The 27907-nt window shown below is 36.1% G+C and overlaps 1 protein-coding gene across 6 annotated transcripts in view; it reads right to left on the reverse strand.

Moving 5' to 3' along the window:
• Positions 1-27907, reverse strand: part of TBC1D4 (TBC1 domain family member 4) — a 234128-nt gene that overhangs the window by 37428 nt on the left and 168793 nt on the right. For 3 of the 6 annotated variants that reach the window (XM_060191523.1, XM_007531953.3, XM_060191525.1), the window contains 7 exons: positions 26547-26679; positions 23434-23525; positions 22979-23089; positions 20608-20727; positions 10898-10972; positions 9097-9323; positions 7043-7207 (listed from right to left, as the gene is read on the reverse strand). In XM_060191523.1, coding sequence (XP_060047506.1) covers positions 7043-7207; positions 9097-9323; positions 10898-10972; positions 20608-20727; positions 22979-23089; positions 23434-23525; positions 26547-26679 — 923 coding nt within the window. Of the gene's footprint in view, positions 1-7042; positions 7208-9096; positions 9324-10897; positions 10973-14542; positions 14571-20607; positions 20728-22978; positions 23090-23433; positions 23526-26546; positions 26680-27907 lie in introns of those variants that run through there. The other 3 variants (XM_060191524.1, XM_007531954.3, XM_060191526.1) reach the window with 3 other exon arrangements.

A 27907-nucleotide genomic window follows, 5' to 3' on the forward strand; every position in this document is an offset into this window, starting at 1 on the left:
TGTTCTGTAAAATATATTATTTGAGGAGAATGTGTTGTAAAATAGATGTATAAAGTACTTTTACAATTAGTCACCATTATTACATACTTTCATATAACCTAAAACTTTAAATCCCATAATCTAAATAAATTATCTAATGACATTTTCTTTCTATAGCTGAAATTTAGTAGTCAATAGTTGTCAAAATATAAGATATTATACTAACAGGAAGAATTTACTTCACTGACTACTGATCTTGTATCTTGTGCTACAAAAAAAGACATCCCCCAAAAAGTAGTTTGGTGGCTAAGATAAAGCAGAAGATGCCCTGCTCCATATAACGAGAAGATAATTATTCAAACCAGAACCCTAATCGTATTTTCAATTTAGTGCACTTATACAATTGACAGAAATTTACTTTTTAGTAAGATTTAGTCCATAATCTGGCATTCTTACATCAATATTTTTAAATGTAAATGATATTGAGAGACAAAAAACACTTTCTTAATCCTTGTTCCACTTTTATATTTTCTTAAATATTACTCTATAAACATTCATGCTTATATGAATGTAAAAGCAACATGAGTAATGACATCAAGATAAACATATTTTTCTAAGAATAAGTACTTTCAATTCCTGATCAATATAACTGAGTTTTTCATATCAGTTAATGTATTCTTTCATTCTACTTTTTTCATCACTGTTCTAATACTTTATATTAATTTATTTTCTTCGATTACAAAGAAAGAACATAGAGTTTAATTTCCTACGCTGGATTTAAAATATTACATTATTTACATTATAATTTAGAATATGTCTGGCTAGCTCATCGGCTAATTCATTTTATTACAACTTGAGATTAACAAAATGATAGGTCTGGGAGATGAGTCAGTGGTAGAGCACAGGGCTTGCATGTGTGTGGTTCCAGGTTCAATTCCTGACACTGTATGGAGCTGAGAGTGTTCTGTGTCTGCCAGTCTGTCCTGTCATAAATACACACACACACACACACACACACACACACACACACAGAGAGAGAGAGATTAAGCCAAATATTAAACTTCCAGGGGCTCAATCTAACCAGGTAAAAAATGAGGGAATTACAGACCAAATAACCTCTAAGATAATAAAGATACCTAGAGCTACATATGTAGAAAAATCTAAAAGGTCACAAGATAAATCTAGCATTTGCATTGAGCTTTTGAAAGTAGATAAGTTTTATTTAGAAAGTCCTATAGTCAAACATAAAATCATGTAGGTCAACTGCATATCTTTTTTTTAAATATTTATTTATTTATTTATTCCCTTTTGTTGCCCTTGTTGTGCATATCTTTTTTTAAAGTAAATTTTCATCTTATCAATAGCAGAATCATTTTCTGAGAACTTATTATTTGAATATTTTATTCTCATCCAATCTATAATACTGTTTTGTTGTTGTTTTGTTTTGTTTTGTTTTACAACTGGAAGAAAATCTATATGCTAGTGGTTCCTAATCAGAAGATGGGCATATCTGTTTTTCTGCCAACTTTTGATAAAAGGAAAGCATGGAAATCAGAACAAAGCAAAGAAATAAATAAACAAAATAACTGTTTTCAGTTAAGTGATTCTGGATATTTACCACAAAAATCATGTGAGCAAAAAGGAAGAGATGTCATTGCAGATGTGGTCAGATTGTGTCCAGACCAGTGGGAGGTAAGGAATACCTCAGCAGTGCCTCAAAAAACCCCATCATAACAGGAATTAAAATGAACAAAAATAACACAATAGTGTTCCTTCAGTTTTATAAGTATTTTGTTTTTTAAATCCTCATTTCTGTATCTTCTTGGGGATCTGAAGTATATCCCTTCAAAGTAACAAATATATGTCCCTTAAAATAAAAATTGGGCTTTAGTTGAAAGCCACAGCCCAGTCCTAAAGGATAGTATGGAACAGAGTAGAAACAGGGTTTGTTTGCAATCACTATTTTATAAATTCAGTTGTGATCTCTGGTTATGCCAGAGTTATATTTTCCCTACTATATAACCCTTTTAGCATTGGAATGATGGCATGCATACAGAAATCAGACAAGTCTGATTTTTGAACTAATCACAATATTCAGTTGGAAGAATTTATTATTTACAAGGAAAATATTAAGATATCTGATCACCTGGATTCTGATGCTGTGTCCTGTCTAGTACAGTAGGAAAACAAGGAATGTCATTAGCACAAAGAGACAGAGAGAGATGCCCAGAACCAGGATTTAGAATAAGAAGGTAGCCCCACAAGTCATCAATAAAACATAAACAAGGTTATTTCAATAATGAGCCATAATGATCATACTATTTTTTATGTGATTATAAGAGAACTTAGAATCAAAACTGTCCTACAAAGTGCTTCATTAGCAAAAATCTTTAGTCTTACTAAAAACTTTTACAACTGAACAGAAAGCATGAAATCTGACCAGTGAGCATCAAGGCAAATAGTGTTTTAATAATAGATTTAAAAGTTAGGAATTAACTATAAGCAATGACAGCTATGCTTGTTGGTAGAAAAGACATACTTTAGAAATTAATGTTTTATAAATACATCATATCCTTACCTACAATTTTATGTTAGCTACTAAATAGTTAAAAAGAATCAAAATTTAAAAAATTAACTACAAAGTAAAGCAAAACATGAACTTTTCCCTTTTCTTTTTCATTTAGAGATATGCAAAAGAACTTATTAATCTATAAACCACAATATTAAAATATATTAGCTGCAGAGCTGGGGAGTTGCACACCCAGTTAAGTGCACACATTACTATGCACAAGGACACGGGTTCAACCCTTTTTAAAAGTTATTTCGTGTTTTAATTTTGTTATTATGTATTTAAGAAGTTGTGTTTATAAGTTTATCTATTAATCTACTCTATAATTTACTTGAATGTGCTGAATACACATATTAAAAGAGCTATAAAGTTAACGAAATCTGAGGTGCAAGTAAAAAGAAAATTACAACTCATCATATTGTGAAGTTCCTAACTTAAATATTCTAAATAGTTCCAGTTATCACGGTAATTGTTTCTGCGATGTTTGATCTAAAATTAGCAACAATGGCGGGTAGGGCAGGAGGACACCGGGTTAAGCGCCATAGTAAGAAGCGCAAGGACCCACACAAGGATCCAGGTTCAAGCTTCTGGCTCCCCACCTGTGAGGGTGGAGGGGTCACTTCACAAGGCTCCAAGGTACAGACATTTGGGACCACCACCATATCTGCTCGTCAGATGTTCAATGATCGTACATTGTTAAACAACATTCCATATTTACTTTAAGCAATATATATATGCATATAAATATATATGCAGGCATATATATGTAAATTAAATAGACAGAAAGGATAGCAAAGAAAATTGTCAATGTTAAAAACTGACAAATCTGGATAAAGGGTTAGCAGAGGTTCTCCAAAATATTTTTGCAACCTATCTGTAAATTTGAAATGATTTCCAAATACAAATTTTAAAAACACATTCTCCAAGAACAAATCTAAGAAATTTATATCTAGAAAATAAACCTATTGAGAATGAATTTTGTCTGGCAGCTTTACTGTATATATCACCAATAATATTAGTATATACAGCTAAAGACATGTACAGGACAGTCGTCTTTGGCTGGCCCAAAAAAACTAAAAGCAACCTATTATCTCCATTGGTAGAAGAATGAATAAATTATGACAAAGTAAATGTAATACCATATAGCAATAAAACGAATAAATGGCAGAGAATATTAAAAGAGTAATGAATCCCTGGGGCCAGGCGGTAACGCAGCGTGTTAAGCACACATGGCACAAATCGCAAGGACCAGCATAAGGATCCTGGTTCGAGCCCCTGGCTCCCCACCTGCGGGGGTGGGGGGGTTTGTTTCACAGATAGTGAAGCAGGTCTGCAGGTGTCTATCTTTCTCTTCCCCCCTCTGTCTTGCTGTCCTCTCTTGATTTTTCTCTGTCCTATCCAATAACAACAATAATAATAACAATAAACAAGGGCAACAAAAGGAAAAAAAATAGCCTACAGGAGCAATGGATTCATAGTGCAGGCACCGAACCCCAGCAATAACCCTGAAGGCAAAAAAAAAAAAAGTAATGAATCCCAACAGTTAATGTTCAGAGAAAGAAGCCAGATACAAGAGGAATTTATGCTTTACCATTCCACTTATATAAAGTAAAAAAACCAAGCAAAACTAAATCATAGTGTTAGAGTTTTGGATGAGGGGTTATGTGGGGTAGGAAAAGGAAAGGAATTGCAGGGTGCTGAAAGCAGTCTGATCACATGGAGGTGATGACACAAGGTTATGATGCAGTGAGCTCTTAAGCTCGTGATTGGTATACTTTTCCATGAAAATAAAAAATGTGAAGTGTCTGTTGGTCTACTGATTCTATGCTGTCAACTTAGAAAAGAAATATAAAAGAAAGAATAGTAAATAGTACAAAAGTGCTGATTTTTAAAATTTCTCAAGCCATCTAGAAAACCTTACAAAGCATAAGGAAATAGGATGAATTCTACTGATCTTACAAATTTAAAGACTTTTCAGGGGGCTGGGAGGTAGCACACCCAGCTAAATGCACAAAGTACTAAGCACAAGGATCTGCACAAGGACCCAGGTTTGAGCTCCCACTCCCCACCTGCATCGAGGAAGTTTCAAAAGCAGTGAAGTAGACCTTCAGGTCTCTATCTCTCTATCTCCCTTCTCCCCTTCCCTCAATTTCTCTCTGTCCTATTGAATAAAATGAAAAGAAAAAAATGGGTGCCAAGAGTGGTGGAGTCATAGTGTCAGCACGGAGCCCCAGTGACTAGAGACAAAAAAAAAAAATCCATATACAACACAGCACTTGAAATGATACAAAAGTGTAAGTTTTCAATGAAAAATATGCATTTTCCCTCTGATCTTAATATTTTTCTATTACGTATAGGAGGTTAAAGGAAGCTATGAATAAGAATAATATATCTAAGCAAAAACTACTGAACATGAATATACAATTTAATATTAAACACCACTAGTATAGTATAAAATATCTCACTTGGATTGTGTACCTGCTTTGCCTTGTGCCTGACCTGGGTTTGAGCCCAGACCCTACTGTGTAGGAGCAAGTTTCACTGTGGTGTCTTCTCCCCCACCCCACCCCCATCCCTATTCCTATCTGAAAAAGTCAGCCTGGAGCTGTGCAGCCCCAGTGAAGACAAAAAAAAAAAGCCATTGCTTTGTACCTTTTCTGTTCATAGCTAGTCTCTAGTATTCATTATGGTTGTTCTTAATTGTCTATTTTAAACATAATTCTGCTGAAGGAAGGAAGCTGAGATTGTAAATATGGTTTCTTTAACACCACAGTAAAAAATGAACTTTATGAAAGTGTTGCACTCTTACTAATAGTAAAGGCAAACTAATATTTTACCAGTTTATATCTTGGTTCTCTAAATATATTTCAAAATTCATATATATAAAATAAATTCTCATCACATTTCTTCACCAGGAATTCAATGTTAGATCATGATTTTGTATTGATTTTGAGTAAAGATTTAAATTATATTAATACATTAATTATCTTTTGGGGGTTAAAAAACATGGGCACAAATGAACAAAATTATTCAGAGAGGGGGCTGAGCCATGGCACACTGGGTTAAGTGCACACAGTAAAGTGTAAGGACCCACAAGAGGATCCCAGTTAGAGCCCATGGCTCCCCACCTGCGGGGGGCGGGGGGGTTTGCTTCATAAGCGGTGAAGCAGGTCTGCAGGTGTCTATCTTTCTCTCTCCCTATCTCCTCCTCCCCTCTCAGTTTCTGTCTTATCCAAAAAGATTGAAAAAATGGTCACAGGAGCAGTGGATCACAGTGGAGGCATTGAACCCCAACGATAACCCTGGAGGCAAAGAAAAAAAAAAGAAAAAACATTCAGAGATAATTCAATAATTTGTCAAATTTAATCGCTGAAGTTTACATAATATATGCTTACTTCGAGAACATCCCAATTCTAAAGGAAAGGAAATCAAAAGAATGCTCAAGAAAATTTTAGTGGCCTATGAACTGATGGATATTATTCTTCATACTTACAAGAATTGCTGATTATGAAGGAACTGGAAACAAACTGAATTTTTATCAGCACAAGACTGGCTAAATTTTGGTGCAATAAATTAAATAGTATGCACTATTAAAACTGAGTCAGACCACATTGTTTATAAAAACAGCCATGAATCTGAGATTTCTAAGTCACTAATCCCTTTAGAAAAATTTCCAACTAAGCCCACCGATTTCCAAAATCTAACATCACATAAAAATTTGAATAATCAACAAATTTAATAACTTCAATGTTTTTAGAAAGGCAATTCTCCAAAATAATTGCAACTAATGTTGTGTAGCTAATTCACTAAACAAGTTTCAATGTACTATACTGGGGACAAAACCAAAATCAATATCTACAAGGTTCAAGAGTTCCCTCATGCTACCTAGAAGAACTGTGAGAGCACGGCCCTGTATCCATTAGTGACTTAAACTAAGATCTAAGAAAATCAAAATCATTGAAAAATAAAACAAATACCAACAAAATGTTCCATAAACTTAAAAAAAATGTATCTATCACTTTGGTATTTTTACTTAAAATCAGTGGCTTTTGGGTTCCAAATGGTATATCTAAAGAAGTTAACAACAACAACAAAAGAAAGAATGAATGAATGAGAAAAAAAGGAAAGAAAGAGAAAAATGAACGTGATCAAGGGTGACTTGTTTAATATGTGTTAGCACCAGGTCTTGCTCCAAACAAAGCTTAAAATGCTGTGGACCCAGGTAAAGAAGCACAAATAAAACTCTCCAAAAAAATAATTTTAAAAGTAAGATAATTGCATAATAAAAAGTCAGGGTTTTTTTTTTAAAGTTTTAAACACTGATTTTAAAAGCTTTCTTATGAAATCAATATATTATCAATAGAAACAGATTAGAACAAGCACAATGTGAGAATGTGAAAATGTCACTCCAAAACTAGTTAGCCACTTTTTAGTAACATATCAGTATATCACTGCAAAACTATTTACTGAGCAAACAGAGGACACTGATCTCACCTGATTTCATTTTCATATTGTGGGGACAGTCTACCTGAATTCTGGTAAAAGCTTTTCAGGAAAGAGGGGGCAGTGAAGGAAGGGGCAGAGAAGGAAGTGTGAAGACTTGGAAGACTGGAGGAAGAATTAGTCTCCTTGTGCATGCGCCGAACTGATGGAAGAATGCTGAGTACAGAAAACACAGCAAATTTGTCTTAATTTATATTTCGGCAAAATCTTCATTCACTATGAAAAAGCATATAAACAAGTTCTTGCTATTAATCTAATATTTCCTTTAAAGACTCAGAGATGGATATTATATGGAAAAGAATAAAGGAGCATGCACTTTTCCATTTGAATAACTATGACCAGTTTCATTTCTTCACAAATTGAATCTCTCATCTAAGCACTATTGTCAACAAGAAGAGTTTGCTTCTATTAGATACTTAACAATTTTAGGAATTAAAGTGTTGTTGCTTTTTTTTTTTTTCATGCAAAAAATACTTCAAGGGGAAAAAGTAGGAAAGCACAATTACAGGAAACAAGTCCCAGAAGGAAAAATTGATTATCCGTAGTTCAAAGACTTACCCATTTTAAAGATATAAACCTTTCTAAAAACTTAAAAGCAAAATATTTAGTTACTGCAAGTCATTATAATACCTTTGGCTTAACAAACATGAATGTCCACGTTCTTTCCTGAAGCCTGTGGGACTGTGTAAACATGCATGGTTTTTGCTCAAATCCTTAAATCTCCTATAGGGCTCTTTATTTTTTACAAAATTGCTTTTGTAGCAAGTGTTTACAATAACACAAATAGCAACTTTTTACAATTAACAGTAATTAAATGAACTTATTCATTATAAAATGTGGAGAATATAAGGAAGAATAGCAAACTTATTTATTGTATAAAATGTGTAAGTTGGGTCTAAGCACTGAGGTAGTGTAAGTTCTGGCACTACTAAGCATCAGAATTGAGCAATGCTCTGGTCAAAATAAATAAATAAATAAATAAAGCAGTCAAATAATACAAATTCTTGAATATAATTTTTCTTGGGCAAAAGAGATATTTTCTTGAGTAAATGTAAATAAAATAATACATGAGTATATCATCTTTTGCACACAGGATATGAGTATAATTAATAATTAAATATATTAATTTATTTTTATAATCTTGAATATCTTTTTAAACTGAAATCATTCAAAAACAATGAGGGTGAAACTGTACCCTTATAATGGTGACTAGTTTGACGGCATAAAAGAACCTGCTTTACTTAGAAGTCTACTTTTTATTTATATTTGGAAATACAATGACCCTATGTCAAACTCACAGATAAAAAATAAAAGAGAGAAAGAAAAACAAACTTAGTTTAAGAATAAATTCTGACTGCTACTATGCAATAAGAACTATTATTTTAAAATGCCAGGCTTACCTCTTTTATAATTTGTTATCAAATAATCTTATGTTATGTAATTAACGCAATGCATTTATATAAATATATTATGTATATAAATAAATCTGCATATATATTATAATTCATACATACAAATGGATGTAATAATTTTTAGTGGTTACTTCCTATACAATATGATACATAATTTCATTTGGACCAGTATTTTATTATAAATAAAATTTTAAATAATTTATATACTGAATTTTAGTTATTATAAAATAAACAGCCAAATTTATATCATGCATGAAGGTTCAAGTGAAGTGACTTTAAACTTTTTTATTTTATTGTAAGCTAATAGTAAGTTCTATTATGCAATTTTCAAATTTGTTGCCTTTGTTTCATTAGAGTCATCCTCAAGAAGATACTGCGTAACACAAGTCATAAACAAGCTTTCCTGACAAAACTACTACATGATATATTGCTATATCTGGTTTTTGGGGGTGGGTGGGAGAAGCTTCCATCCAAAAATGCTTCAACTCTTCCCTTAGGGTAGGCCTGAAATCTTACCCTGTTTCTCCTAGTCACTAATGTTTTCACAATTCCCTTTTGTGTTCATAAAGTCATAGTGATCAAAACAAGGTGAGACGGCAATTTTACTTCACATGGAGGGAAATGTGGACTCACCTGCATTGTTCACTGGAGCTCTGCCTCAGAAGAGGGGAGCGAATGCCATGTGCCTTCCCTTCGTGCAAATTCAACTTTCTCTTGGTGCTGGAAGGTGGGTGGCTGAACGTGTGTGCCCTTCTTCGAAACTGTGGGGAGTCAGAATCCTCTTCAGGGAACGTATGCCAAGCTGAGGACAAGGGAGAGGCTGGGGGTGTTCCTGGGGGAGAATCTCCTGGTGAGTAATCCTAAAAAAAAAGAAGTAGAAATAAGGTTTCTTTTTTTTTTTTTCCCATGGACCATGGCAGACTTGCTTCAACATAGGAGTCAAAAGTGACCAGGTGCCTCTTCTTCTTTCTTAGTCATGACAAAACTGTTTTTTTTTTCCCCCTCTCTCAATCCATGCTGCAGGCTAATCAGTATCACCACAACCCATTTCTTCTGATAAGCAGCTGTAAGACAGCATCCGGAAAGATACACCAGAAAGTGAAAGGAGGGTTAAGAAAAGGTATTCTTTTCCCTAACACACTGTGGTAAAATGCTACAGCTACTGTACTTTCCTCATTGGTGTCACAAAGATGAAAAGAGATTATGACCAAAAGAGGGTGGGGTCTGTGTTTACATATCTACAGATTTCCGTGACATATCGGTTCCATGTTTCCTGTACTGTCAAAACAGTATCACGGTGCTTAAGTGGCCAGATCTCATGGCACAGACTTCAGGAAAATAAAATAAAGCCTGCTAAGTCTCTTCCTTCATTATGGATGTTTCTATCCAACCCATGTTCCCTGAGGTACTTTAAAAAAAAAAAACATAAAAAACAGGAAATGAATAAGAAGTGAGCTATGCCGGAATGTGTCTCACATTGCATGGGTAGACATCATAAATCTTTCCTTCTAGACAGGTATGGTGTTTATACATTCCAGAACAGATGCCATTGTAGAAAAAGTTTAGCTTGATAAACACAGATTAGAGCTAAAAGACTCAATGCTTGCTAAGTCCTCAATTCTATCAATAGAGAGTTGAGTTAAAAAATGAACATATTTTCCATTAAAATGGGTTTCATGTGTCTCAAGTGGCATGTTGCATGACACAGGCAACAGGAAGGCGACTCTAGTAAGAACTGTCTAGGAGAAAAAGAAGAGTTACAATTAAAATGCTTTAAAGGGGGGGAGGAAAGTAATATGAAAAGAAGACAAAAGATCACTGTAAAAATGCAGCAATGACATGTCAGGCTCGGTTTTCTATGGCTTTGGATCAACAGCCATTCAGAAAGCCATTTCAGAGAACAGCAAAAAGCCCAACAGAACCTAGCCTGGGAGGGATGTTTTCTGTCCCAACATGAGTTGACTAAAAATTAACAAGACAATATCCAGAATTTTCTCATTTGAAATAACAACAAAGCAAATGTTCATTGTAAAGGTTATGAAAGACCACCAAATATGTGCATTATTGTAACAGTATTGATTTTTTTTTTTTTGCCTTCAGGGTTATCACTGGGGCTTAGTGCTTACACTACAAATCCACTGCTCCTGTGGCCTTTTTTTTTTTTTTTTTTTTTTTGGACAGAGAAATTGAGAGGGGAGGGGAAGATAGAGAAAGATAGACACACTTGCAGATAGGCTTCATTGCTTGTGAAGTGACCTCCCTACAGATGGGGAGCTAGGGGCTCCAACAGGTCCTTGTGTTTCATACTATGTGCTGCGCTTAGCCTGGTGCACCACCACCAGGCCCCCTCAGCACTGATTTTTGTCAAGTCACAATGAGTAGTTAAAAGAAGGGGGTGGGGCAGGGTGGAAGGAGGAGATCCCTAATTAGATACCTTCTCTGAAGCAAGACTGTTGGACCTTTCAAAGCTGTCCATACTTCCAAGCCGACCTCTCATCCTATTAGCTCCCTGTGTAAAGAGAAAATAAAATACATTGTTCATACAGTTTAGCTTCATTTCTCCATTATTCCACAATGCAAAGCAACTTCAATAATGCTTTTATTCCCCTATAAAACTAAATTTCCATTTCATTATTGGTAAATGAATTCTTGGGGAAGGGCAGTCACTGAGACTTTACAGCTCTGAATTAATTTTTTTCAGTGTGAGTTAGCTTAGAAACACAGAGACAGGGGTGGGGAAACAGCATAATGGTTATGAAAAAAAAAAAAAAAAAAACCTCCATGTCTGAGGCTTTGATTTTCAGGTTCAATCCCCAGTACGATCATAAGCTATAGTTAAGCAGTGGCCATATGTGTATGTGTGAGAGGGAGAGAGGGAGAGAGGGAGAGAGGGAGAGAGAATGTGTCTCATTAAAATAAGTAAAATAAAAGAAAGACAGACACAACAGCATAGAAGCCTCCTCCAGTAAGGTGAGAGCAAAGCTAGAACATTATTGCAAGCTTGATAGTACAAGCACCTTCCCATATGAGCTATCTTCTGTTCTCTTATTTTTTTATCTTGATTTCTTAACTACATTTTTATTAGGGACTTCTAAGATTATAATAGGAGTATAATTCTACATCACTCCATCACCAAAGTTCACAGTAACCATCATAGTTCTCCCAAAGTCATAGATATGAATTGAATATATATACACACACACACATTTTTTCCAAGCTCGTGTTTTAATTCTCTATATCCACATCTGAGTAAAATCAACTATTAGTTGTCCATAACTTTCATTAAGTATAATCATTGCCAATTCCATTCATTTCATCCCAAAGGACACAATGTGTCTTTTTTTTAAGTGCTGAGTAATATTCCATCAGTATATGTTCCATGATACCTTTTTTTTTTTAATAAGGTTCAAATGAGTGATTTCTATTCCATTGTTAAAAGCTTTTCATCCCCTTACTGTAAGCATTTTTCATAGGATTTTTGTTGTTTTCTTTTTCAAATACTTTAAACTTTTAGTCTAGTAAATGAAAAGCCACATACCCGAGAAGCACTTGGGCCATTTGGGCCAAGATGGATAAACCCATGTGGATGCCCATTTCTATTTACTTCTAAGGCCTGGCATCAATTCCTTTCTAAGTAATACCAACATCTATTAAAACTGCCAGGTATGCTTCCTTTTTCTCCCTTCCCTCTCCGGTAAGGGGAACAAGGCTTGCTGCACATTTTTCATTTTTCTCCTCTTTCCTTCTTTTCACCCTCACCCCCAAAAGGGTTAATACTAAGGCTCTGTGTCTAAAGAACTACTCCACCATTCCCCATGCCCAGTTTTTTTCTTTTTTTTCTTTTTTTCCTGATAGAGACAGAGAAAAAGAGGCATCTTAAGTACTGCTCCACCACTTGGAAAACTTCCCTCCTGCAGGGGCCAGGGGCTATAAGCTGAGTCCTCACCTAAGGTAACCTGTGTGCTCTACTTGGTAACTCCTGACCCCTTTTGCTTCTTTTCACATAGTTCTTTGTTACGGGCTTCATAGTTGCTAGAGGAAATAAAAGCAAAAGTGACCATATGTATTCTCTTCGCTTTAGACAAGCAAAAGGAGACTTCAATTATTGAAGGAAAGATAAGTTTAGAAATACATCATATAGAAAGTCTGAAGACCCAATATACAGGCTGAAGAATTCTATCTAACTTTAAAACAAAAAAACATATGGAAAAGTTTTTATAAATAATAGCCAGAAATACAAATAAATTTAGTAGGATTCTGAAAATGAAAAATATTAATATAACAGTGTGTGTGTGTGTGTGTGTGTGTGTGTGTGTGTGTGTGTGTGTGTGTGTGTGTGTGAAAGAGAGAGAGAGAGAGAGAGAAATTGAGGGCTAGGGGAAGGTAGTGAGAGAGATACCTGTAGCATTACTTTACCACTTGTGAAACTTTACCCTTGCAAATGAGGACTGGGGGCTAGAAGTCTGGTCCTTGCACATTGTAGTATGTATACTCTACTATGTGCACCACTACCTAGACCCTATTTCATAGTTTTAAAGTTTGTTGACAAACATTTTTTGGATTAAATTCTGGGGAAGGGGCCAAAGCCATTTGTAAGATAAGGATTCCCTCTATGGGAGGAACTACTGCCCCACCCCTTATTTTAATTTCAAGTGAAGGGCAAGGAAACAACTTAATGATTATGCAAAAGACTTTCATGCCTGAGGCTGCAAAGTCCCAGACTCAATCCTCAGCAGCACCATAAATCAGAGCTGGGCAGTAGTTTGATCTTTCTCAATCTCTCCGTCTCTGTCTCTCTCTCTCTCTCTCTCTGTTTTTAACCAGAGCACTGATCAGCTCTGGCTTATGGTAGTGCAGGGGATTGAACCTGTGACTTTGGAGCCTCAGGCATGAAAGTCTCCTTGCATAACCATTATGCTATCTACCTCCAGATCTCTTTCTCTAAGTATCTTTCTCTCAGTAAAATAAAATGAATAAAATATAATTTTTAACTATAGTATTAGCTGCACAAGTTTTCAAAAGTCATATTGTATTATCAAGCTTAACAGTGCAAAATGGCATGTTCCAATTCCCTTTCACATACTGAATCCTATTCCTCAAAAGCAATTATTCAAAAATATTCATATTGAGGCTTCTACTGCTTGCAGCTTACGTTACTATTCCTTAGTCTTCCCTTTCTAGGCACTTTATACTGTCTTCCTATTCTACAAGATGAAACTTTTTTCACAACTCATCTCCATAATTTTTCTATCCCTCTTCTCTCTGTAGAATTATATGACAAGTTTCAGCTAAATCAGTATTTCACACTTTTGATTTTTATGACTTTGCAAATTATTACACATTTCACTGTTAATACGAATCATAACTTGTAGAATTTGTTTTCTATGGGGTTAACAGTCGACTCAATAATCATTAATTTACTACGAATGTCTCCAACAGATTTCAGTATGGTCAAGCATAAAATCCATCAATTACAGTTTTTCTTTTTTCTTTGAGTTACATATTATAGACACCTTTTGTATGAGTGTGGAATGATTGCAATTTAGGTTTTCTAAACAGGTCCTATCAATCTTTCCCTTCATTATCAACCCAAAACTCACCATTGATGCTCTTCTATGTTGAAATTACTTTTTCTTGATCCCCCATCTTCCAATGTTTATTCCTCATTTTGGTGGAAAATTCCTTGCTCTTTCTCTCTCACTCTATCTCTTTGTCTCTGTCTCTGTCTCTCTTTCCTCCAGGGTTATCACGGGGGCTCAGTGCCTGCACTACAAATCTACTGCTCCTGTAGCCATTTTTTTCGGTATTTGGATAGGACAGAGAAAAATTGAGAAAGGAGGGGAAGATAGAGACGGAGAGAGAAAGACAGACACCTGCAGACCTGGGGTTGAACCAGGATCCTTGCACAGGTCCTTACACACCTTGTACTATGTGGGCTTAACTCAGTGTGCCACCACCCGGCCCCTACTTCAGGTGCTTTCTTTTTTATTAATATTTTATTTAAAAAATATTTTATTTATTTATTATTAGATAGAGACATAGAGAAATCGAGAGGAGCAGGAAGGAGAGAGCGATACACCAGCAGCCCTGCTTCACCATTATTGGAGATTTCCCCCTGCAGGTGGGGACCAGGGGCTCAGGCCTTGGTCCTTGTACACTGTAGTGTGAGTGTTTAACCAGGTGCACCGCCACCTTCAGGTGCTCTATAAGGAAGAGATATGGAGAAAGGATTCATAATTTATTTAAATATCTATAAATGTCATTATTTTATGCTTATATTTCACTCAGAGTGTGGATTAATATGTAATTTTGGTTGGAAGGTTATCATCAGTATTAGAGCTATCCAAAGTGTTTTCTAGCATAAAAGTCTAACATCTGAATTTGAGCCTGTGTGTGGCAGGCTGTTTCTCTCTAGAACAGAACCCACATTTACCCTTGGGTATTCTGAAATTTCCTAATGATGTGCCTTGGCATAACTTGACTCAGTAGTTCTATTGTGCAGCCTCTGAGCATGTCCGTTAGCTGTGATAAATTTCTAAGATGATTTCTTGGAAAATTTCTGCATACATTTCCTTTTTCTGGAACTCCTACCAATTGTTTCTGGTCCTTGAACTTTTTACATGCTTTCCTATTCCCATTTCTTTGTCATACTGCTTTTTTTTTTTTTTTTTTTTTATCTATAAGACATTTTTCTTTCAACTCTAGCTTACTGTCTATTCCTTTTTTTTTCTTCACTTTATGTCTACTAAGTAGAAAGTTTTAAAGAGCTCCCTCTTGTACTCAATCCTAGTTCATACTTATGACACACAATTTTGCTTCATGAAAGTACCATTTATTCCTCTCTCTATATATATATATATTCCTAGGAGGGGCTAGGTGGTGGAGCATATGGTTAAGTGCACAGATTATAGTATACAAGGACCTAGGTTCAAGCCCCTTGGTCTCCACTTGAAGCTTCATGAGTAGTGAAGCAGGGCTGCAGGTGGCTCTCTCTCAACCTCCCCTTCCACTCTAAATTTCTCTGTGTCTCTAGCAAATAAATAAACATATAAATAAAAAACAAAAAGACTATGTATTATTAACTATAGTTTTCACCACCAGAAGCTCCCTAAATGACAACTATATCAATAAGAAAATTAATAGCTGTAGCTTACGTTACTTAATGCTTATCATATGCCATATATTAGGTTAAATATATAGACTACATGATCTCATTTAATCCTCATAATTCAGTGAGGTTGATGCAGTCACTTTAGCTCAATTTTGCAGGTCTGATAGTTTATCTTGCCAAAGCTTACAAAGGAATAGAGCAATAATTCTTATTCAGTAAGAATTATTGGTACTGAATTCTTATTCAGTACCACCTACTGAAGACAGTATTAACACGGAAAAGAAAAACAGCAAATAACGCAAATTAGCCTACACTAGTTGAGTATAATTCTGGAAATGTCTTAGAACGTGATCAGTATTGTGCCAGTTCCTTTACTGTCTACGGTAATATATCATAGTTGTAATAATATAAACTTGTAGCTGACAATTTATTGGATTAATGTGTGGGTCAATAGGAAAATTCATTAAAGGCCATATGCTTTGTGCTACCTTTTTTAACTGTCGGTCTGACTGGCTATCTTTACCAGGGTATACGAAGAAAGTTGTCAGATATCTGGACATTAAATCATTTCCAAAATTAGAAAAGCATCTTAAGTCATACTCATAGTAGTATTTTATTCAAGTGTTCCTTTTTTTCATTCACAAAGAAAAAGAAACTTACTTAAAATTATACTCATCCACGAGTAATGCACACAGACAAGTAAGGACTATGGATAGTAGTCTGAAGGCATAAGATGAGAACTATTTTTCAGTGATTTCCACTTGATAATAAACATTCCTCTTTGGAAATAAATGAATATTAGCAAATAACATGAGTTTTTTTTTTTCTTTTAGAAAACTTCAGTTTAAGAAAAAGCAAAAAAAAAAAAAAAATCAGAACACAAGATTTTTTTTTTTTAACCTTTGAACAGAAAGCTCTATAGTTTTATTATACTTATAATTTGGTAATATGTATGTCAAACCTTTTCCTTTGGACCGACTTTTAATTGTTAGTGGGTAGAACTTTTATAAGCATTTAAAAATATATCCTACTTGATAAGCAACTATAGCTATTTAAGGAAATTATTCCATCATTTAAAATAGCAAGAATTAGGATCCAAACTCTAAGGTTAAAGTGTTTGTTTTCTACTATATAATTCAGTCAGGAAAAAAATTAAACTAACATATTTTAGAAAACCACAAACCCCTTTTCTTTGTAACCTTTACTACAACATGGGTACCTGCCAATACTGCCAATGTTCCCAACAAGGCCAGTCCACATGGTGTAAGCAAGACCTTGTTAGGTCATATAATTTATGGCACTTGGCTGCACTTTGAGGCACAAAAGCTACAGTATCCACCTTGACCAAAATAGATTAGCTGTGCCCTTGCTGAAAGACTCATTCTAGCCACTCAAGACTACATGAGAAGTACTTCAAAGTCAGCCATGCAAGGACTGCAAGGACTGTACAGATTGCCATGATACTAAATGGCTATAAAGCAAGTAATTCTATAAATACCATCCAGTCACTTTACATAAGACTGGGGTTTCAGAGTTGACCATTGTAGGTAATAATTCACATCTACAGTGTGATGTTGTTAAAATTCGTAAGCTCTAGCCGGCCGGGCTAGCTTCACGGGCGGGTAACAGAGACGCGGAGACAATGGCTGGGCAGGGAAGCTGTATTTCTTTATTCAGGAACAACGATTCATAAACTAAGATAAACTAATCACCAAACAGAACTCTGCTGTCTCTTTGCAGCGGCACAAGCACTCTCTCTTACTCTGGAACTCAGGAACCCAGGAACTCTGTCACTCTGGAACTCTGGCGGGTTTCCTAGGGGCGGGGCCAGGCGGGCCCGCGAAATTAACAGGACTGATCCAATTCTCTTGGCGGGGGGAGAACTAGAACCCAATGTAAAGCATACAACAGTGTGAATTTTCCTAACACACTGGCATTTTTTTTTCCTCACAGTTATATGTCCATAAACAAGTATTAGCATTACTGTTTTGCAAATGGGAAGACTATGACTTAGAAGAGGTGAGTTATTTGTCCAAGATTATAAATGTAAAATCTGCTAGAGTCAAGTGTTGAATTTAGGACCCCGTCCCTAGCATATGCTTAAATTATTTCTCCATTAAAATTATCACTAAAGGTGGACTAGGGAAGAAGGGAAGAAAGAGAGAGAAAAAGAATATAAGTAAATTATAAGCTTGAGGAAAAACAGGTCGGGAAATCTTATGAAATGTTACGTTAGCACACTTCTATAAATCTTCCAGATCAGGAATGGGGAACATCTGGCCCAAAGGCCTTAAATGATCCATGAAATTATTTGGTCTGATCCTGCCAAGGCAAACATAGGCAAGATCTGAAAGTCAATAAATCTAAGAGCTTTTTTCATAGCAACATTAAGTGTTAATTTTTAAGCTGATAATCCTGTATGGACATAATTGATGTTATGAATATACAAATGGTCCTTGGCAGAGAAAAAGTTCCCCACTTCTATTATATATGCCATTTTTTCTAGATTGTATTTGCTGCTGAAAATAAAACATTATTAGCTAACCATGATGGCTAAAGGAACCTTTTAGAATTATAAGGCTGTCAATCATGAAGAGAAGTACAGTGGTCCGGGAGGTGGCACAGTGATAAAGCATGAGAGGTCCCAAGTTCGATCCCTGGCAGCACATGTGCAAGAGTAATGTCTGGTTCTTTCTCTATCCTCCTATCTTTCTCATAAATAAATAAAATCTTTAAAAGAGAGAGAGAGAGAAAGTACATATAAGATTATTTTGGGACTCCAAGGTAGTGGAAACAATTTTGTCCCAGTAATATACTGCACTTAATTTTATAAATTCTGACAATTTTAATGATTAACAAGCTATTCTGTACACTACAACTCAGATTGGGCCTGTTGATGTTTCTTCATGATTAGATCCTGCATCTTTGAGAAAAATATAACACAAGTGGTGCTAGAATTTTAACTTGTCACAGCGCTGATGATACTCAACTATATAATTAAGACTATGTCTGCTATGCTTCTCCATTGTAAGACTACTATTCCTCACTCTGCAATTAATGAGCCTGCAAATATCATGGTTGCAATCAAACTTGCAATACATTCATTGCTTTTCCACATCAGAAGGGAGTCATAGTATATATTTTATGTAATAAGTTCCAGTCTGAGACTATCAGTCATTTTGGGGTTCATATGGTCTCAGTTGTCACTTGTGAGAACCCATCTAGGTTTTTATGTCTTTATGATATATTACTATCTAGAACATCAAGATGCTCTAAGACATCTTCCCAGCTAGGTGTCAGCTAATTTACTGTCTAGTATATTTAGAAGCACTGTTTGGGGCTAGAGATAGCTCACTGGGCAGAGACTTGCCAAGCTTACCTTTCCATGCTTACAACCCAAATTTGATTCCTGGCAGCCATAGGTGATACCATAGCACTGGGTGATACTCTAGTGTAATGTTGATCTCTCTCTCTCTCTCTCTGTACATAATCCTGGATCAAAATATAGATAAATATAAATTATCAAGAACCTATACCGATTCCTCTGAATTTATTCCAAATATATAAGTGCATTCAACTTTTCTTCCTTTTCCTCTTTGTAATTCTCTTCCAAATGAATTTCTCTTTTAATATTTATTTTATTTTTTATTTATTGTTGGGTAGAAACAGAGAGAAATCGAGAAAGGGGGGGGGAGACAGAGGGGGAGAGAGACAGAGAGACACCTGCAGCCCTGCTTCACCACTTGTGAAGACTTGCCCCTGCAGGTAGGGATCAGGGGTTGAACCTGACCCTTGTGCACTATAATGTACACCATCACCTGGTCCCACAAATTAATTTTTCTATCCTTATGACACTGGCATAAGTAATGAGTTCCATTTCTACAACTGCCACCCTACAAGCACTCTCCTCTCCCTAATCATTCCCAATCACTTACTGCTGCAACTACCACCCACACATTCTCAGCCCTCTCAGAATCTACTTCCCTGTGTTAAGACTCCTGAGTGCCTTTTCTTCCCAAATCTGCATCTGATACCCTGTACTGGGCTACCTCTTTGCTGTGATGACCCTTTCACCCACTTAGATTCTGACTTCCAAAACCAGGCTTCCCTCCTAAGTCTCCCACTCCTCACTACACCCTTGATTTCCACTCTGTATTGGGTCACCCATACACTGCAGCCCATAAAAGTTCTGTCTCCCCAGAGGGATAGAGAATGGGAAAGCTACTGGGGAGGGGGTGGAATATGGAGATTGGGCGGTGGGAATTGTGTGGAGTTGTACCCCTCCTACCCTATGGTTTTCTTAATTAATCCTTTCTTAAATTAAAAAAAAAAAAAAAGAGCAACAAAAGGAAAAAAAAGAAAAAAAAAAAGTTTTGTCTCCCTACTGAGCTGCTAAGGCGACCCTAACCTCCAGAACCAAAGTATCTGCCAGCACACACCTCCTCCCACTTCAGAACTAAAAAAACTCAGGGAAAGGAAGGGTGACAGAAATCGTTTTTACTTACTTTTTTACATAAAATAAAAATTTACAAAATGGAATAAACAAATTTCAGGTGTTTATGCTCTCAGCTCCTAAGGAGTAGTAAAGGAAGGACTTCTGTATAATTTGTTGTGGTAAATGATAAAAGCTCCTAAGTAATGGGCATCAGGGGCTGGATGGTAGTGCAGCTGGTTGAGCACACCTGCTATAATACACAAGGACCTGGGTTCAAGCCCACAGTAACCACATATGGGGGAAAGTTTCACAAGTGGTGAATAATATAGAAAACAAATGTAAGAATGGGCACCAGTATTTCCACTTTTTTCTCTATATGATCTACTACTTAACCTCTGTTGCTCAAATTCAGATATCAGAAGTACTAGACTAAACCTAGATTTAAGAATGAAAACTGCATTGAGAGATTATTTTAAATATGTGCTAAGTAAATGAGTTATCTTAGTAGTTAAAGAAATCTATGAGCTAATTAAAACAGAAGCAAAGCAGTTTGAAAACATAAATATTACTACCTAAAAGAGACTCAGTTTAATCTTACCCGTGAGAAGATATTTTCCAGAGAGCTAGTTAAGGACCTTTTTGCTTTATTTTTAAGAATGTCAAGTTTGAACCTTCCACTACTTGATGCATTTTCTGGAATTGTACTATTTGAAAAGGTCTGCTGAAAGAAAAACAGGGAGGGAAAAAATTAATTTGGCACTACTCAAAGTTAAATGGGGCCCTAAAGACAATTTTATGACTAAGACTTTTTTTTTTGCCTACAGGGTTATTGCTGGGGCTCACCACAAATCCACTGCTCCTGGAGGCCATTTTTTCCCTTTTATTGCCCTTGTTGTTTTATCATTGTTGTGGTTATTATTATTGTTGTTGTTGGATAGGACAGAGAGAAATGGAGAGAGATGGGGAAGACAGAGAGGGGGAGAAAGATAGACACCTACAGACCTGCTTCACCACTTGTGAAGCAACCCCTCTGCAGGTGGGGAGCTGGGGGCTTGAACCAGAATCCTTACACTGGTCCTTGCCCGCTGCGCTACCGCTCGACCTCCAACTAAGACATTTTTTTAAACACAAGAATTCTCCTCTCTCTCTCTCTCTCTTTCATTTTTTACGAGAACACTGCTGAGCTCTGGTTTATGGAGGTGTGAGGGACTAAACCTGGGACTTTGGAACCTCAGGCTAGAAAGTTTCTTTGTAAAACCAGTATTCTATATACCCCTTTGCCCTGTATCTCTATTTTAAGAAGCAGTAATTTAGGTTTCATTTTATAAGCACAAAGATTATAACAGAAAGTGCTTAATCTTAATGTAAGTAACAAGATGATAGAAGCAATATCTTTCTTTAATGCCTTTCCTTTCTATTAATATAATCTTGCTGCATTTAATAAAATCAAATTTCAGATTTGAGATGTTGTAACACCTATAACCACTCCTTTTCCAGTTGCAAGTTTCATATACAAATTACCTATGAAACACAGAAAATAAACTTCCAAGAACAAAGCACCCTCTATTTCTCATTGGAAGAAGGTTATTTATCTTTTACATCAACAAGTATTTACTGGCCCATAATTACTCATCAATTATATGAGAAGCTACAGTGAGTCCACTATACTAGTTTCTCTACATATTGTTATATCTTTCTTAAGTAAGAAGCTACTGTGTATATCATATGGTTCTTCATGCTAGACAACTTCCTACAAAGAGGATTCTCTATCATTTGTTTAGGGAGCTACTATGTTCACATTAAATAGTAACACAACGCAACATGTCAATATCAAATCTGCATGCAGGAGATTGGTTTTGGTTCTCAGTGGTCAGGAAGAAAAAGAAAAGCTAGATTTAGTCAGGAAAAAAAGGAAGAGAACCTCCCCAACACTGGTAGTGGTATCGCAAAAAAATATAAAGCTTCAAAGGACAGACATTGGCACACAGATTTGGCTAAACTAGGGGAAATTGGGAGATGGTAACATGAGGAATTATTTTGTTCCAAAAACAGTGAAATAAAAAGATAATCTGAATTATTATTAAGAGGTAAATGTATCACGAGCCCTTTAAGAATTGTTGCTGGTGGTCTTGTTTTGTTTATCTGCATCTAGGAACACATTTTTTTTAATTATTATCTTTATTTATTTATTGGATCGAGACAGCCAGAAATCAAGAGGAAGAGGGAGATAAAGAGTAAGATAGACAGAGAGACACCTGCAGCCCTACTTCACCACTTGTGACACTTTCCTCCTGCAGGTGGGGACTGAGGGCTTGAACCTGTGTCCTTGCACACTGTAACATGTGCGCTCAACTAGATGCACCACCACCCAGCCCCCAGGAACACTTTCTAAAACAAGTACATAGAACTATTTTCCTCTAATTTTCAATTAGGGTAGCCACTTCCATGATATTGTTTCTGTAGGTGTTTGCCTTATTTTTTTTTTTTTTACTGTCCAGGCTGCATAATCTTGAATAAACTGTTAATACAAGTCTGAACAGGGGCTGGCAGGTGGCACACCTGGATGCAATGAAGCAGTTGCAGGTCTCTCTCTCTCCCTTTCTATCACTCTCTTCCCACTTGACTTCTTTCTCTATCTACAGATTAAATAAATGAAATGTCTATTTAAAATCTGAAGTAATGGATTAGTATAACTAAAAAAAATGTATGTCCATAATGGTTTTGTACTCAAACCACAAGTGCTTTAATGTTTTTAAAACCATCACTTTATCTCAATGTGCCAATGTCTGCTCAGAGTTCCTTTAAAAACTCTTCGAATGCCAAAGAGGTTGGGAGCTGAAAGTGGAAAGCCTGCTAGGACTTTAGCCCTAATAAAAATTAGAACATAAAGGAAAGAAACTCCTTCATATCCTCTATGCCATTCTGACTAAGTATATAGACAAAACTAAGTCAAGGAGAAAGCATCTCACCAATGGGCCTTCTCCAATGTGAACGTGTGTCTTCTGCTTGGCTTCACACAGTTGCCTCAGATGTAAAATAACGAGTTCATTTTCCTCTTGGTCACTGATTGGCTTCATTTTCTGTTGAACAAGGGAAGAGCATACAATGCAGCTTCTTTCATCTTATTTTATTCTCACTTGGTTTTGTCAGTCTGGTAAACACACATAGGTAAAGCTAAGAGCTCAAATGTTCTTAGACACAGAAGTATAGTAGCACATACTGCTTTCCTTCAGATAGAGGAATAGGAGGAGGCTTTGAGATTCCAAATTCAACCCTTGGCAACACCATATGCTAGAGGTGAGCAGTACTCTGGTTTAAAAATATATATAAAATAAAACTGGAGGTAGAGGAATGAAATGGGAGCTCAACAGGATCCACTTCTTATTCCTTCTATTTTATTTGGAAGGGTTACAAATAATGTTACCTGTACTCGTTCAAAGATGTCTGCTTGTTCATTATCTGTCAGCGATGAAAGATGCCTCTGTATCACCAGCTTGGCTCTGGGGGGATAGAGACCTAAGGAAAAAAAATAATAATGAGGCTAAGCATTAAACAGATTATTGCTCCAGAGATCAAAATGAAGCTAATATACTGCAGATTGTTCCTAGGCAGTTGAATCTCCTCAAAGATGAATGTTTCTGTCTACATCAAACATTAAAACCCTAATTGACTTAGCTTTTTCTCCCAACTTGGAATCACTGGTCAGTGATTTACACATAATGACATGCAAGCACGTGTTTATTCTCTATGCACGTTAGTGAGGGGAAAACAAGGTTAAGGATAATCACTCCATCTCCATGATCTTCACGATCATGATCACTTTACTTTCAATTCTGAGACTTGGCCCTTAAGAGATGAAGTTCCCCTTGCAAACTATCTCCTTGATCTATTTTGGTATCCATGAACATGCCTGTGGTACTTCTCTCAATATAAATGATAGATTTCATTTAACAGAGGCATAGATAACTAGGATTCAGTTCTACTCTTTTATTCAATAAAAGTAGAATTTATTTATGCAGCCAAATAGAGAAACAGAAACACAGTAATTCTGACATGATATGAAACCCAAGTATCTGAATACTTTTAAATATCTTGCTTGCTATGAGAAGAAAGACAACTACCGGGGGGTCGGGCGGTGGCGCAGTGGGTTAAGCACATGTGGCGCAAACCTCAAGGACCGGCGTAAGGATCCCGGTTCGAGCCCCCGGCTCCCCACCTGCAGGGGAGTCGCTTCACAGGCGGTGAAGCAGGTCTGCAGGTGTCTATCTTTCTCTCCCCCTCTGTCTTCCCCTCCTCTCTCCATTTCTCTCTGTCCTATCCAACAACGAATAGCGTCAACAATGGCAATAATAATAACCACAACGAGGCTACAACAACAAGGGCAACAAAAGGGGGAAAAATGGCCTCCAAGAGCGGTGGATTCATGGTGCAGGCACCGAGCCCAGCAATAACCCTGGAGGGAAAAAAAAAAAAAAAAAAAAGAAAGACAACTACCGGATGGTTTTGCTCATATGTAAAATGTAGAGAGTTGAAACTAATGGACTTATGAGAAAAAATACTCAAACTGCAAAAGGTTTCTAAAATGTGAGAATTACAGCAGTTACTGGCACATAATGGGGGCAGCAGAACTTTGGCGATGGATATGGTAAGAAACTTTACCCCTGTAATTTTATCATCTTGTAAACCACCAATAAAAACGGAGGAAATAAAAAAAATAATATCTTGTTTACTAACTTTCTAGTTATTAATTTGTGTTTGATCAACTATAGCCTTTCTTTCTGCTTTATATTTGGCATCTAACCATGAAATAAGTTAGAATTCGCATTATTCTCTTACTTAGAGGAAAATGATTCTGGCAAAAGTATGCCTAGAACTGAGTGAATCTGAAAGAAGAATATGTACTATTGCTGTTACTTAATTCTCACCATCAGAGCACTGACCCTTCTTTTGCTCTCATCACCTAATGCCGAAGGAAGGGAGCAAATCATTTCCGAAGGTGTTCTCCAAGGCTTTAGGAAAATAAGTCTACATAAGTCTAAATTTTTATTTATTTATTTACTCCCAGGACTTTATAATTTCCTTTTCAGAGGTGTGTTTTTAAATATGTCTTGCATAATTTTTCCTAGTGGTTTTATCTTTTTCTTATGAAATAATGAGTTCTTACAAATTAAAGGAGCCCAATTTGCTCTCATTTGCTGACTATCATTTAAATTCTAAGTGAGTAAGTACTGTTATATAAAAATAAGGAATTTTAATAAAGTCAGATCTGTCAATGCCTTTAATAGTTTTCCTGATTAATAAAGGTTCTTCTTCCTCAAGAACATAAGAACTTTTTTTTAATGATTTTAAATATATTACTTGTTACTTTGAGAGAACTATGATGACTATTGTCAAAGAGTTGGAGGAACAAAATTTTGGTGGTGTGTGTGTTGTGGGACTCACCCCCTGTTATCTTATAATCTTGTACATCATGAATAAAAAACTAAGGGAAGAGAATCTTTCTCCCTATTGATAATACATGGATCAAATACCATTCCTGCATAATTCAATTTTTCCTCCACAGATTTCTAATGCTCCCTTTACTATATACCAAAAAGTGTTCAATTTTTGCAAATATTTTGCATGTGTTTTGTAACTTGAAATCTTTCAATCGAAATGTTACATTGAAATGGTACTTGACCACCGAGTTGAGTGACTATTCACGAAACACTGCTATTCACCATAATTTTGTCCTGTATTTGTAGAACCTATTGCTGGATCAACAGAAATCACAATCTTCATATTACAATGACAAGACCATTCTCTGGTTTGGTCCTGGAGCCTACATTCATACCACCTGTCATAACTTGTTCATAAGCCTACTCTCTCCTCTAGACTAGACTAGAAACTATTTGAAGGCACTGTCTACATCTCAATCATTTCAGTAGCCCAAGTGCCTAGCTTCTTGCCTGGTATCAACCTTTTTTGTTTGTTTGTTTTGTTAGTGAGGCAATGAGAAGGGGAAAAAAAACCAAAGTTGCTTCTCTTATCCTCTTTCCCACTCCTCAAGAGATTTTTTTTAATTCTGCTTTAAAGTAACAGGTTTATTATTTCTAACATTTTCACATGCCCTTCATATGTCTCATTTTTCACTGGAACCTTAAGGGAAAAAGAACAATTTATGAAATGGGAAAAGAGAAAAGTAACACTTAAATAAAGATTCAACATTGTAAGATGATTCTGCTTCTTTCCATTCACTCTCAAATATTTGGTCAGTTCCCACTATGTACATAGCAGTTTTAAGAATTGTGGGAAATAATAAAGCCCACCTTTGATTCTGCCTTTAGAATAATTAATAAAAATGAAACAGAGAGAGAGAAAGCCAAGCATCCAAGAAGACTGACAGCACATATTTGACAAGACAAGAGAAAAAAAGAAAAAGAAACCATCTTTTAGGCTCTTATTTAACTAAAAACAAAGAACCATTCAAGGACAGTAGCAACTTTCTCACTCCCCATGTGCCAAAGCAAATTTTGCGAAGGCCAAGTTTTACTGTACCTTCAATGCGTTCACAGAGCTTATGTAAAGAGTGCATTGGGCAGGCCTCGCACAGCTTAACCTGGGTCTTGGCACTCTGCAGGGCAGCAGCTGTACTGAATGCCTGCTTCAAAGTTAGCATTACCTCATCAACCTGCAAGAAGAAACAAAACTGGAGTCAGAAAAGTTTGCTTTCATGGTAGCACATTAAAATCCCAGTAGCCAAAAGAGTCTTTACTTAAGTAACAAACAATGGAATTTTAATGACTACAGGGTACAAGAAAGAAAATATTAAGCCTTACAGTTAGCCCTTCAACTATATAATTGACCACTGAAATGAAGTAACACCATTTTACTTTGTGTAATAGAATACTTCTTTGTTACTTGGATGCTAATTTTTATGCAGCTGAGTACTGTGCTATTATGATTAAACTGATAGTCAACCAGAGCTTTATTTAAATAGTTTATCTAGGGGTAGTGGTGCACCTGGTTGAGTGGACACGTTACAATGCACAAGGACCAGAGTTCTAGCCCCAGTCCCCACCTGTAAAAGGAAAGCTTTGCGAGTGGTGAAGCAGTGCTGCAGGTGTCTTTCTCTCTCCCTACCTCCTCCTTCCTCTCGATTTATTTTTAAATAAGTAGTTTATCTAATAAATTTATCTAAATGATTTAGCCAATAAAGTCAAAGCTTTGTCTGAAATATATAGAGAAAGATGTATTTTTTTAAAAAATAACAATCACTTGTTTTATAGGTATCTACTGGGTACTATTCTTAAAATGAAAACAAAGCATATAGTTAAGCAAAGTTCGAAGTGGACATAAATTCAACGCAAATAATGATGGTGATATTCTATCAAGGTTGCTAATCTAATCTCTATGGCTTCCAATTTAATATTGTTTCACTTCTGATTTGAGACAGGTAGAAATTCTGACATGTTGTCTGAGACACAGCTGGGTCTCCTATTAAGCCAACAGAGTGAAAACTACAACCTTTTTTCCCCCCCTTTCTTATTTTTCCAATGACTCAGTCAGGAATCTAGAATCTAATCTTCACCTCTCCCCTCTGACTTTGAGGTAAACCAATAACTCATCCTCATCATTATTCAAGAGATTTCAGGCCCTGTCTTTATCTCCCATTCTCCCCCACTGTATGGAATTGAGATCAAAGTTTAAAACCTGCATGAAGGAACAGGGAGGTAATAGAGCACTTGGCTGAGTACACATTTTACCATGTACAAGGACCCAGGTTTGAGTTACAGCCCCCCACCTCCAGGGGAGGTGCTTCACTGGTAGTGAAGCAGGTCTGCAGGTGTCTATCTTTTTCTCTCTCCTCTATCTCCCCCTCCCTTCTCAATTTCTCTTGGTCCTATCTGATAAAATAG

This window comes from Erinaceus europaeus, chromosome 5 (assembly GCF_950295315.1).
Source record: "Erinaceus europaeus chromosome 5, mEriEur2.1, whole genome shotgun sequence".
NCBI classification, from domain to species: domain Eukaryota; kingdom Metazoa; phylum Chordata; class Mammalia; order Eulipotyphla; family Erinaceidae; genus Erinaceus; species Erinaceus europaeus.